The sequence below is a fragment of the Trichoplax adhaerens genome, genomic scaffold (genome assembly GCF_000150275.1).
Source record: "Trichoplax adhaerens TRIADscaffold_5 genomic scaffold, whole genome shotgun sequence".
NCBI lineage: Eukaryota > Metazoa > Placozoa > Uniplacotomia > Trichoplacea > Trichoplacidae > Trichoplax > Trichoplax adhaerens.
In genome coordinates this window covers 6,516,513-6,530,613 of record NW_002060947.1, presented here as the reverse complement: position 1 = coordinate 6,530,613, position 14,101 = coordinate 6,516,513, and the positions used below count along the sequence as shown (strand labels likewise).

At 30.3% G+C, this 14,101-nt stretch overlaps 1 protein-coding gene across 1 annotated transcript; it reads right to left on the bottom strand.

The window, feature by feature from the left end:
* Positions 1-8,901: 8,901 nt before the first annotated feature.
* Positions 8,902-11,167, bottom strand: TRIADDRAFT_56772 (uncharacterized protein; the record flags this gene model as incomplete). Its single annotated transcript, XM_002112557.1, has 3 exons — positions 8,902-9,018; positions 9,490-9,591; positions 10,106-11,167. The coding sequence occupies 3 exons, from the start codon at positions 11,165-11,167 to the stop codon at positions 8,902-8,904; spliced, it is 1,281 nt and encodes a 426-aa protein (XP_002112593.1).
* Positions 11,168-14,101: the final 2,934 nt, after the last annotated feature.

Sequence of the window (14,101 nt, the reverse complement as noted above, 5' to 3'; positions counted from 1 at the left end):
AACATATGTTATTTTACTATAGAAGTAAGTTTAAATGTTTATTTTCTGGTTGTAATGCTGATAATTATGGGAAATGTTACTGCATATCAGTTTAGATTTTTTTCAACAGTTCTATTTTTGTGCTAGTAATTGCTACTGCGCAATCAATACCGCAAGTTTGTCATTAAAAATTTAGACTGCAATCCTGTACTTTAAGATAATTTCACCTCTCCTCTCTCCTAGAAAATTTGCAGAGATCTCAAGCTGATAAAGTTTTTAAAATAATACAATTTCTTTACAGAAAGAATGATTTAATGCATCCATTTCAGATCCTTTTCTACTGCCAGGTCCTAAAAGTTAATTAAAATTGCATCGATTTGCCCTATAAAAGTTTTTGATTGAACTTCACGACTAGTTTACTGTACTATATCTAGAACGTATGATATCTTGAAAATAAATTTTACTATTGAATAAGGCTATTCCTTTATATAGGATAGAGGTCAAAGGCTTTAAAAACATGCACTACCATGTTCATGCAAGAAAAACAATTAAACATCCACGCTGTAATTAAGATAAGATAAATAATGCCTTTGAAAATTTCCGAAACCAATCTTTGTCCATAGATATCACAGAAAAAGACATTTACTCTTCATAGTCATTTATTCTTAAATTGACTATTCCAACAATGCGCTAAAATTGTTTTTAGCTTTATCTATTGTGTAAAGACTTTTACAACTTCAATTAGGTACCCAAATTAAGATCTACAAATATTCCAGTATTAATGTATACTAAGAGCAGAATTTAAATAATTAAAACCAGTGGAATATTTACGCCTACTAAAGAATGTCAACGCAATTATTATCAACATCTATTTAAACAGAAAATATAACTGGAGGCAAACTTATAATTGTAGTAAACGTGATGGCTGTACGGAATAGTATCGAAAAGCGATTCACTTCTATTCCGTAAAGTATTTGCCACTTTTAATTTTCTAAACGGGCTATTTCACATATAGTTAACTTAATTGAAAGCAAACAAGTGCCAATTAGTTGGCAGTAGAAATCTTAATCGATGTAGTTTACAGCTAGTTTATAACTTTTTACATTATATTTTATTAGAAAATCTGTAACAATTTTCAAAACGGCTTCAAAACCTTGATGAAACACAGCCCTTTAAGTAAATAAACCACCAACTAAACATAAATAGAACTCGAAGGATACATCAGAGTATATGGTTGAATCAAATTTATCCTATTAAACGAATATGTCGTCCTTCTATTTCATAATTTATGAATATTAATTAAACTTCGATAGGAGCTCCTGTTTAATGATGTAAGATTTCTCTGTTAGAAAAAAAACTATCATAATCAATTAAAAGGTATCTTCTTGACTCGTCACGGATATTACTAGATTGAACGCTACGTTACTTACCATTACATATTTCCCAGATTTGGCATCGCTCATTTATAGTCACAATAAGAATTAGAAATGATTCGCCGATTTAAAATTTATTTTATTGATGACCAGTGAACAGTTAAAACAGTTCACATATTCGTAGTTCCATCATTGAAGGTGCTATAATTAAATTTAGATATCCTTTTGCTATTCATGTATGCATCGATTAAAAAACGAGGAAACAATTTTTTATCATACAGATATTCATGAAATGAACGGGATATGAAAATTTAGATTTTTCTGGACTACTTTTGCTCTACTAGCTTAAAATAATAATAATGATATTGGTCCATATTTACTCTATGTAGTAATTTATCCTGTTTTAAATCAAGTAGCCTTTAATAATTATTCTATTTATTCATTCAGGGAGAGAAATTATTACGCCTAAATGCAAACCACATTATACTTGGTTAAGTGAATCTACTAAGGCACCATAACACGGATAGTATATTTCCTTTATTATGGATAATGACAAATAATAAAATTTGCACGTATCCAAAGAAATTCGATACCAAATTTTCTATAATGATGACTTATATCATATAATGATGCATCCCATTGCGGATATCTAACCAGCTTCTGTATAAGGCTTAAGAAATAAGCTAGAAATAAGCTACAAGTCAAGCAGACATTAAAGTTAGTTGTACCATTTTATTGAGCTAATCACTTAATGCTTTAATAAGATTTCCACGTTGGGTATCCAATATTTAAAGGGTATCAATCCTAGCAGTTGTTTCGACGCAAGAAGCGCTAAATTGATCTAATTTCATATCGATATGTGTTAATTTAAAAATTTTAGCTCTGGAAGGCCATCTAAGAGAGGATTTTAGCAATTTATGTAAAACGAATCTTTAAATTAATAATACATGCTATTGCGACATCGTATCGCAACGTCTCAATATGATTAATTGGTCGGGTGTTATTAAAGACTGCCGACATAGAATGCGACTTAAGCGAGATCGTTTCTTTCAGAGCCGGAATATGCCTGCTACTTCTTGACGATTTTTTTGTGTAAAGTAGCAATATAATAATAAATTAATAGCATGATCAGAAAAGGCAATATATTGAGTTATTCCGAGCACATTCAACTGAAATGCTCTTTTAAGTTTCAGCTGCAAAATGAGAAATTTGAGGACAAATGGCAGCCAAAATAGAGCAAATACGCCAATACATATTAACATGTTGGTCAATGCACGTCCATTTCTAGCATGATTTCTAATAATACAACGATGATTATTTATCATACATCGATGCCGAAAATACTTATACCTTATGTGTAGCGTAATTAAAATACCAGAGTGTGCTGATATTATAGTAACCGTTATAAAAAAGAACAGTATAAAGAAAAGTAAATAGAAAATCTTATTGGAAAGATTTTCTCGGACAATATAATTGCAATTTTCTGGATCGATGCGACTATAAGTCATTGTGATATATACCAATCACGACATTCCAAATTTTAGAAAAATAAGGGTTTTATTGAATCTTATACAAAGATTAACTACACACAGCTCTACTATAGCCGAATACTACTACTAAAGACTTCTAGAACGAACTAACAGAATAATCTAAAGTAACTTGCTTTTATACTTTCCGTAGCATTCGCAGCTACAATCGGCATGGCAACGTTTTACCTTATTTTACACATAGTTAAATTATTCTTAGTAAGACTATTCTACTGCGGACCATCATTAATCCAATATGGATACGACTACAGTACTTACGTAGACATTATTCACACCAGCCAAAGTACAATGAATTAACCATATCCTAATATATGATTTACAGTTCTATTTTTACCTATAGCCATGTTAGTAACTCAACAGCTTACTGTATATAGTCATCTGTACTCTAGCATAGAGTCTCTACTACTACAGTCTATAGTTATAGCTACCAAATATCTCTTAGGAAAAATATCTACCGTACATTATACTACACATGGCTAACAGTCTACAATCATAATACTAAGTTACATTACAGTCATCAAAGGTATATAGGGTGTAATTAATGTTTCAATCCAATTAACGAAAAGTGCTATGCAAACTAGCTTTTTGGTACAATATGCATGGTGGCGCAGTGGGTGCACAATAAACATATATCGATAGATCGCAATCATCCAGGCGTGAAAATTTATATCCAATACCAGGGATTGCCCGAGTGCAGGCAGAAAATGACATAAGATAGTATTTGATAGAAATAAGATAGACTACATCGAGGTAAAACGTTCGCTATGGCAAAGGCGATACTGGCGATACTAATCAATATTGGTTTTGAAGCAACATCGAGATGGCCGTTCCTTAGCAATTGTGATATACTCTGATCACGAAATTCCAAATTTTAGAAAAATAAGGGTTTTATTGAGTCTTATACAAAGATTAACTACACACAGCTCTACTATAGCCGAATACTACTACTAAAGACTTCTAGAACGAACTAACAGAATAATCTAAAGTTGCATGCTTTTATACTTTTCGTAGCATTCGCAGCTACAATCCGCATGGCAACGTTTTACCTTATTTTACACATAGTTAAATTATTCTTAGTATATAATACCTTGTAAAATAATGAAGAAGAAAAGATGGCGACATGATGATTTAGCAGGGTGAAACTTAAAATACTAAAAGCTATAAAGGACTATACTTCTAGTCCTTTACTACAATACTGTTGTCACCCAGTTACTTGAGCAGATCTTGCTCCTCTAATTTTATTATCTATAATTAAAACAAAGTCCACTTTTATCTTGCTTAAGCTTGACTTGTTATCCAATCTGAAATCCGTCATGATGTTTTAATTAAAAGATATCTATATTATTACCTGATACGGGTACATTTATCCTACGATGCTGATAACTTCATCGACTATATCTTATCTTTGGCTACCTCTAAACCAGACATATAAGCAGTAGCAACATCAATTTTATCATTACTTCGCATTTTGCATTTATTATATTCATAAATTATGATAATCTAATTAATAGATACCTAAAGTATTACTTATAAAGATCACTATAGTTCTATTACTAAGCGGATAATCTCATCGACTGCATATCTTATTTTTATAAATGTATTATTTGAGGTATTTTACTCTTTTCATCCAGTAAAATATGAGCAGACTTTGCTTCTCTAATTGTTTATAATTGGGAAAAAAATCCCTTTTTTCCTCTTTTAAGTGTAATATGCAACTTGATCTAAAATTCCTTACAATATTTTAATTGATATATATATATATAGTATTACCTGATAAAGATTACTATAGTTTGATTACAAATACGAATATCTTTATCTATTACTATTTCTTATTTTTAGCAAAATATATTATTTGATACATTTTACCGTTCTCATCTGCTGTTCTCATTCAATTAAATGTGCAGACCTTGCTCCGCTAATTAGTTATAATTGGTACAAAACCCACTTTTGACTCTTTCAAGTGTGATTGCTGTTAAATCTGAAATCAGTAATGATACTTTAATTAATAGATATCAGTAGTTTTACTTGATAAAAATTAATATGGTTCAGTTACAATACGGATAGCATCACCTCCTACATCTTATATTAAGCTACTTCTAACCCAGACGCATATGCGGTAGAAACATTAATTTTATCATTGCTGCGTATTGTTCGTTTGATCATATTCTTAAATTAGGTTATTATGCATCGAAAATTAGGTCAGGTTGTAATTATTAATAATGACGTGTGTAGCATTTATAATAATTATAACTTGATTTTCCCTCAAAAAGCCACTATAATGAACTCCAAACCATTTCAAACTATTTACTATCAATACCAGCTGAAGAATTTTGAGCTGATGCTCTATAGAATAAATATCAGTATTTACTTCCATAAATTACATTATTGAGATTCGGATTTACAGCTACGGCTTTTCAGTATCTTCATAAATTTTAAGTTGTAGATAACAAGGCGAATCGAACTATGCAACTCGAATATTAAGGTTACTTTTTAATATCCGAGTTGCATAGTTCGATGTAAATACATGCTGAAAATAAAATGTATAAGAAATATACGACGTTTGGATTAGTAGAGATTCTATCCAGCCATTATTGACGATGAGCCCAAAACTCTACCACAGCTGGCATTCTAAGGGTTTCAAAACTGTACTTCAAGTTATAATAAAAAGTAATTATACTTCTTGCATGCTTATAAAAATGAATCTACAATCAATTGATTGCTTAAAGGATAATACATATTGAAGGCAAGTTAAAAGTTATTAAAATATATTAGATTAAAAGTGATCTATACTAGTTCAAAGTAGGCATTCTTCAACTACGAGGAAAATATGCAGATTATGCTCCTTATTTGTTTTGGTAGTCCAATAAACAAAATCATCATAATCGTATTCTCGAAAACAATACCTTGTAATGACAAGGTATAAAAGATTAATATTGCAACAAATACCTATCACATAGTCGTAGACATATTTATAGGTATCGTGGTAGTAGGTAGCGTATGCGCTAAAGTAATAGTATAAAGGTTGGCATAGCAAATAAATAAGTCCAAAAGAAATTAGAATAAATCAGGTGATACGTGTATTAGTATTCCAGCTTAGGATACATTATTTCATATATCAGAGTTATTTCCTTGGTAATCGCTGCCTATAATTTTGGCAGATTGTACGTTTTTGCATTACGAGTATATGATCACGCTAATCTTAATAGTATTAGGTCTTTATGAATGTCACAACCCTCACTTGTGGCAAAGGAAAGTAAAGAACTCTAGTGTAGTTACTTAAAACTTGGGCTATTTCTCCCAGTACTTTCAGTTTCTATGAGAGAAGTATTTGAGAACTCGATTTCTCGGCTGATCTCCACAGACAACTGACTAATTATTACACTATTCTTCACGATATGAGTCTTGCCGTTTCTTGAGCAATTACTTTTTTATTCTACAAACACACGCGCTTAAATAGGTTTCTACAGTGAATTCCAATATTAACGAGTGAGAATTCATGCTTTGCAAGTTACATTAATTAGTATAATACCATTACTAAATATACATGTCGATATCCTCAGACTTAGATAGCTACAAGCTATCAGGTGTTAAGACGCTTAACCTTCGTCCATATACAGCTCAATTTTTAGAGATTAACACAACTTATAAACCTACAGTAAATTAACTGCTAACAACTTCTATTTTTATCTCATTTCTACCATCCTATTATCAGCTACAAGCGCATTAAAACATAGCAGATAACCTTATCTTATCTATTCATAAGCATTCATTAATTTACAGTTACTTAATTAGTAACGGCGTACCGTGACAATGAAATATAGTAGTCCAATTCTTGTTATCTTTGCTTGATAAAAGATGATAATGATAATTTTCTTTGATTTTAGTCATTATTTCATAGATCTAGTTATTCCTTAAATTTATTGTTCAGTCAATATCAACGCTGTTGCATTTTTAATTTATGACTTAAAATAAATGACTTTGAAATAATGCTATAACAATAATATATAGACTTTCATATGTACACGAATAGATTTAATCCACTGCTTTCAATTGCGAATGAATAAACATTTTCTGGTTTCTTAATTGAATAAGGAAGTAGGGATGAATTTGGCTTCTAAAATATTTCTCACTACGAGTTGACAGCTTCTGTTATGTAAAATAGCGTAACTATTAGATCGCATTCTATCCTTAATATTTTTATCACCTTCCATCTGCTTTGACAATGCTAAACTTGTTTTTAGCTTACTTTCTGTTTTTATATTAAGTCGTTAATTAACAATCGATAATTTAATCTATAGCCTTACGCTCTGACAGACTGGAAATTCAATTTAGAATACCTACTGCCATCCAAGGTCAAAGGATATCTAGCTATCACAACATAATAATAAATAACGCATTTCCATGTAAATGATTCATTTTAACCATGCTAAAGATTTTAATGATTGCTTGTGGCTTTTCTGTAAATGTTATTACAAACATTTTAAAGTATAAAGCATAAAATATACGTAGCTTCATAAGTAATAAAATTTTCGTAAAAAAAGCATTCATCAAATGAAGTATGCATTCTACTCCTAATTTTAAATATTTTTATGAACAAATATTAAGTATAGCGTAGGTAAGGAAGTGGATAAAAGTAAAATTAAAATCAAAATTTTAATGTTAAAAATTATGAAGGCAACGAAGATGTTAATGCAATAGGTTCGCAGAAAATGAAGTTGATGATGTAAAAGAATCCTAAAATTTCGCCAAGGACGCCTATAAAGTCATTTTAATCCGACATAAACTTCAATTTTATGTGGTAAAATTTACAATTTTATTAATTTTTTCAAAATAATATTCAATCCTGTGGCTAGAAGTATAGTTGAAGCTCTCAGTGCCTATTAACACAAATTGTTATACTTTAAGATACAAGCAGTATAAGAATTATAAAAGTAAACCCGAATTGAAGTCTTTCAAGGGGCAGACATCAATTCAATCATCTAATAATCAACAATAGGAATATAATAAGGTTGATAAAAGTATATAAGAGCCTGGTCTCGATTCCTGTAAATTGGTAATTTAATAAACTGCTGCCTTCCAAAGCCATATTAATATTTAAAGCAAGCTAACATAAACTGGCCACTTGCTACTCTTTATCCACTGCATAGAAATTATGAATGCTCGGATATTTTGTCCTATCTAAACAAAGAGAGCTTATTAATTTGAATATAGAATAGTTTAGTTATCAATCTTCTATCAGTTATTATAACGAAATGAATTGTACATGTTAAATACCACGGGGCCGATTTAAAAGCAATTATGGTAACGTGAAAATGTATTAAATGTAAGGTTTCAGCTTGTAAAATTACATTCTTTCGTTCTAAGTTTCGACGTGACTGTAAGAATTCTTAGCAAATTTCCTGCAAATAATGTTGCTTATGGATTTGTTCAATGTTATTCAAATTGCCCTATGCTTTTATATCAACAGATTAATGATAAATGATAACCGTGTATACTTTATCTGCGGTTATCTTGATAATGATAAATTATGAAATAAATCCCCGAAGTTGTCCCAATTTATCAGTCTTATTTATGATCTAGAATCTGCCATTGAAGTAAAGGTCCAATACAATTAAAATTTTTTAAATTCCAAAATTCATGCCAATGACTGTTAGTAAAATTTTAAGTCAAGAGGGTTACCCTGCATCCTCATGTAATAGACTAAAATGCTTACAAAGATATTCTTGCGAAACGCACCATTCGTATACTTAATGGGGTCTATTAACTTAACAAATCTATTAATTTTTAATTAAAAAAGAAAATAAGCTTATAGCTACAATCTCAATTACTAAACGCAAATACGGAGCATCCAGTTTAATTCGGATCATGATGACATATCCAAGTATTAAAGTCAAAATTGTATCGTTAGTATTAGTCGACCTCGAAATGTCTTCTAATTTAGAAATTTTCTCATTTTCATTATATTAATTATACAGTTTTATTCCTATCTTTCGAATATCTCTTCAAATCATGATAATGAGAGTTTCATCTAATCTCATAATAACAACAGTCGAAGATACTTCTAGTAACCTTAGTAATGCGATTAAGCACTCGTGCTGCATTAAACGCCAAATAGAATTCTAAAATTTATCAAATATTTGAATTTGATAGCTACAACAAAATTATAATAACGCCATATTAGTCGAAGTATATTCAACACAGCACCAGATATCGCAAAGTCAACGAAGATATTGTTTTTATTTCAGTCATAATCTGTAATGTCTAATAAAACTTTCATAAGAGTTTATTGTCGTTAGGCATATTCTAGTATGATTTCTGACGACCTAATGATTATCGAGCTTTAACATAGAGTAGTATTATATGATAACTTATAAATGAATAAGTAGAATCCTTAATAAGTCTATTCGAGACCTAATATATGCGACAGTAAATTTTTTGTATTAACGCAACTTAAACTAATTCTTGACAAATTTTTATTCATATTATGGTACTATATTTTCACAACGTAAATATCACAAGGAATCGGTAAGATTGCAAAAGAGATAAATTATCATATCTTTGCTACTGCTATACTGCCTTAAAATATCTACCAGAAGCTGTATAACATAAAGGAAAATATAGAATTCATCTAATTTTTTATTACCATCAAGTAAGAAGATCACAAGTTTAGTACTTCCCTTCATAATTAAAATCTAAAACGCATTTTAGATAAAGTTTTAGTATAAATATTTATTCATGTAGGATTTCATTACACGTTCTTTAAACTAATTTTACAATTGTAATCAGAAAAAGTTTTAATCCTATTTTGAAAATCTATCTCGGAAAATTCAGTATAATTTACAAATAAAACTTACATGAGAAATCTATCTTCAATTAAATAACATTGGTATCTTAAATTTTTAAATGCGTCTATGGGCGAATATTTCATCGCTACTATTGTAAGCAATGAATTCTAATCGTAAAAAAACGAAATATATATTTCTTAATCATAATCTATCCTCCTACGTCCATAACTCTATATTAGTTCCAGGTACCTACTTTTCAAGCGATTCTTCGAAGACGCTACTCATGTACAAATATCTATCTTTTTAGAGAGAATAAGCTTCTCTTAATAGTATACGAGTTTCATAGGGTACACAGTATTATATTTTAGCCTACGTCCCAGAATGTTCATCTATCTAAGAAAGAAGAATTCTCAGCAACTACCGTCGAGGGATGTTTAACATCAATAACGCGAGCTGCCACATCATAACGTTCCTGTACTAGCTGCTCGGGTGATATGGCGGCAGAACGACAATAAGGAATACAAGCAATGTTGCAGCCTAGTTTATTTTCACATTGTCTAAACATTGAGAAAATTTCTCGACGTATTTTTAATGTAAAATAAGAATATATGATTGGATTAAAAGCTGGATAGGAGAAGGCAATATATTGCGTAACCTTGAGTACTTGTAGCTGAAGGTCTGTTTTAGGCCTCAGTTGTAAAATCAAGAAGGTTAAAACAAATGGTAGCCAAAATATAACAAATACACCAATGAATGTTAGCATATGGGCAAGAGTGCGTCCATTTTTAATATGATGTTTTTGTGTTAATCCATAAGTATCCATCGATAATTGTTGCCTATACCGTTTTTGTTTGGAATGCAGCATAATTAAAATACCGATATAAACTACAGTAATGATGATCAGCGGTACGAAAAAAAAGACGATGAAATAGGTTAAGTAAAAGATTTCATTAGACAAGTTATCCTGAACGATATAATCGCAAGTTTTAGGATCGATCGGACTATAGGTCATTAAAGGCACAAATGGCATCAATAAGGTTATAATCCAGACCACTAATAAGATTGTCCAAGTTGTAGTTCTAGTACAATGGGCACGATGGCGCTGTGGATGAACAATAAATATGTAGCGATCAACAGCAATAATCCATACATGAAAATTAATTGTTAATATAAATGATTGGCCCAAAACTGGTAAAATATGACATAAGATAGGATTATGGTAAATGTTGGGGATGCTCCAACGTGGTAAAATATATAGGATTGCAAATAGAATACTTGCTATAGCGATGCTGATTAATATTGGCCTGGAAACAATCTTTAAATGGCGCTTCTTAATTAAGATATAAAGTAGGCAACTGTTGGTAATCACAGTTAGTAAGGCAATAATTCCCCATACGACACTTTCAGCAATTGCATCTGCGCTTAATTGATTGCTTGGGACAGTAAATGCTGCAGATGTCGCTAAAATCTCAATAGACGACATTTTCCCTAAACTTCTTAGCCAAAAGATTAACAAGACGCAATAATTCCACTTCTACATTGAGATAGCCAATTTTCATACGATTTACAGCAATCTGTAAAAGTGTGAAGTAGAAATCAAATGATTAATGAATTAATCATATTTTTATACTTATTAATTAGAAATGGATTTGCATTATAACGATAATATTATAATTTATCTTGTGCAAGTAATATGAAGGAAAGAGGGTATTTTAAATTTTCAAAGTTAAACGATCCTTACCATTTATTATTAAAGAAAGTAACGTGGGCTACGTAGACAGCTGATCAAATGGACATGTTTCGAGTGTATGCTTAATCAAGATACTAAAAATTGGGTCTGTCGAGAGGGAATGTTATACAGTGAACTCATTGGAATACGAAAAAGCACTCTGAGTGATCATAATATAACCTGCCTACGCTTACGACTATACGTAGTATGGATGGTTTCTCAATTGGCTTCGAATCGATTTTATAAAATATTACTATTTATTGCTAATGTAATGTTGCCAAGAAATGAAGTAGTAATCAAAGTATTTTGATCCCGATCGCTTCATCACAATGATTAATGTTACAAGTCTCTGCAACATTATTAGCATATGAATATTTAAAGGCAATATCGAAAAATAGTTTAATTTTGTGCAAAGCATCAATAAAATTATTAATTATTCAAAAAAGAAAACAAAAATGTAGGGATTTATATCCAACCATTTAAAAATTTAGTTATATTTTGACAGAAAAATTTTCTTTTAATATATCGTCAGTAAAGTCATCATCATTCATTCATTACAATCATAATTTAAGCATAAAGACATCAACTGTTTATTTTAATGAATATGAGCTTTCAATCAGATCTCTAGAGTAGTAATTCTGAACCTTTGCTCACTAAAACAGGGTTATCTAGAATAACTTCTTAACAAGGTTTCGAAGTTCTTATAGAGTAAGTCTTATGTCACTTACATAGCCTAAAAATAAATGTTTCATTTGCTTTTGATTTAACATGATGATTAGATTAATATAAGTGAAAAGCATTAAAGTTGAAGCTTTAATACATTTAACGTAAAGCAGAATACCTTTTAATGTAGTCTTTTACTGGACTGAAATTGCGCATAACAAGCTTTACTGCTAACAGTTACTAATAGTATAAAGTACTTCCAAAAGTAAAGTACCTTTTTAGAGTAATCTTTCCCCGGACTAGAATTGTGCATATCAAGTTTTATAGTAACAGTTGAAAATACTTTAAAACTATCTTAAGCATCTAGAATTCTCGCAGTGCATGGTATTTAATTCTAGTGGCACTACTCGCTACAGTAGCCCAAAATTTGATCATACGAACGGATTGATTATCTTATTGTGCCTCGTAGAAAAGGTTCAAAAGTTCAGCTATAACTTCAATCGGTTAGTCAATAGCAACCGAATGTCAAGTTTATTTCTAATCATTCTGAAACCAGGCATTAAATATAATAATCTGCCCTGCAAAAATAGCGGCTTGATTATGCATGCATCTGAGGATTGTACATCAATATAGCCTAGATTAACGATATTGAATCTTTAACAGACGAGTAAAAATTTAATGATAATTAATAGAGACATTCTAGTTTGATTTAAGGTATTGTCATTAAGATTTATTTTTCTAACTGTATCATTTATCTAATAATAATGACACTTCCAGTAATATAATTTATATTAAAAATAAAAATGAAAACGGAAAGAATCCTAGTCCACCTTCATCATATCGATTCATTTCGCAAAATTCACGTTGTAGGTAAAATCTAGAATTTACCATTTCCTAAATTGGGCCTTATTGATAGCTAACAGTAGAATTTAATTTGTACTAGATTTTAATTTAGAGTCAATCCATCTGAATAGAGTAAAATTAAAGTAGCATGGCAAAAATTTCCAGATATTGGCCATGTAGGCGATCAAAGGTTATCCAGGGCACACTCGTTTATGTAAATTGTGAAATTGCTGTAGAAAATCGCAATGAATGGTTGAGCTAAACAAAATTTTGTTAACTCCCAAATTACAACTAAAACATATGATTAATGTCAGTAGAGATAAAGCATTTATGTTAAATTATTCGATGCAATTGAAAACTAAGATTCATACAGAAATTGATTCTAGTATAGACCTAAATACCTGATATACGAACTATGTATCTTGTTAAAATACCTAAGATTATCTGGCATCGCTAATAATTATATTATGGTTCGTAAAGTATCATTAGAATTTAAGGAAGACAATGAGCCTACGCAAAAAATTCGTAAGCTATGTTCTATCTCCGATTTCATAATATAGATTATATTGATGGAAATCATACAGTAAAAATGTCGCAATAAAACCGAAGACCATTACTACAGCAGATGATACCTATTATCTACATACGATATTTATTCCCAAGGCTTATACAGCTGATGTAAGTTAATAAGTAAGAAAATATCCTTTGTAAACTTAAAACTGTAACTAGATGGTGTGATAACTGTATATACGTTTACATAAATGATAGTTATATTGGATCAAGTAATATTGCATAGTTGATATCAGAAGGAGGGAAATAAGAAAGTAAAATTATGTTATTTTAACGAAAATTGGAATCAATTAATACTAGTATGGCCAGCAACCGCGCAGTATCACTATGATAACATCGTATAGATATATTATATGAATTGCAAAAGTTATCTTTATATTGTATGTTTTAATTAACCAATCGCTTCTTTATAAAAGGTAAAATAAGAATAAATAAACAGACTGTATTTGAAGTAAACATCGAAATGTTAGATATCCTAAGCCGACATCTACGCTAGAATATGATGAATTATAAACTTCTCAGGCTATTTTTTTCTCTACAGAAACACTTTTCAAAAAATAAGGTACAGAAAGCTGTATAGCACTTATCGTAACTTTCCTGCTTCTAAAATAA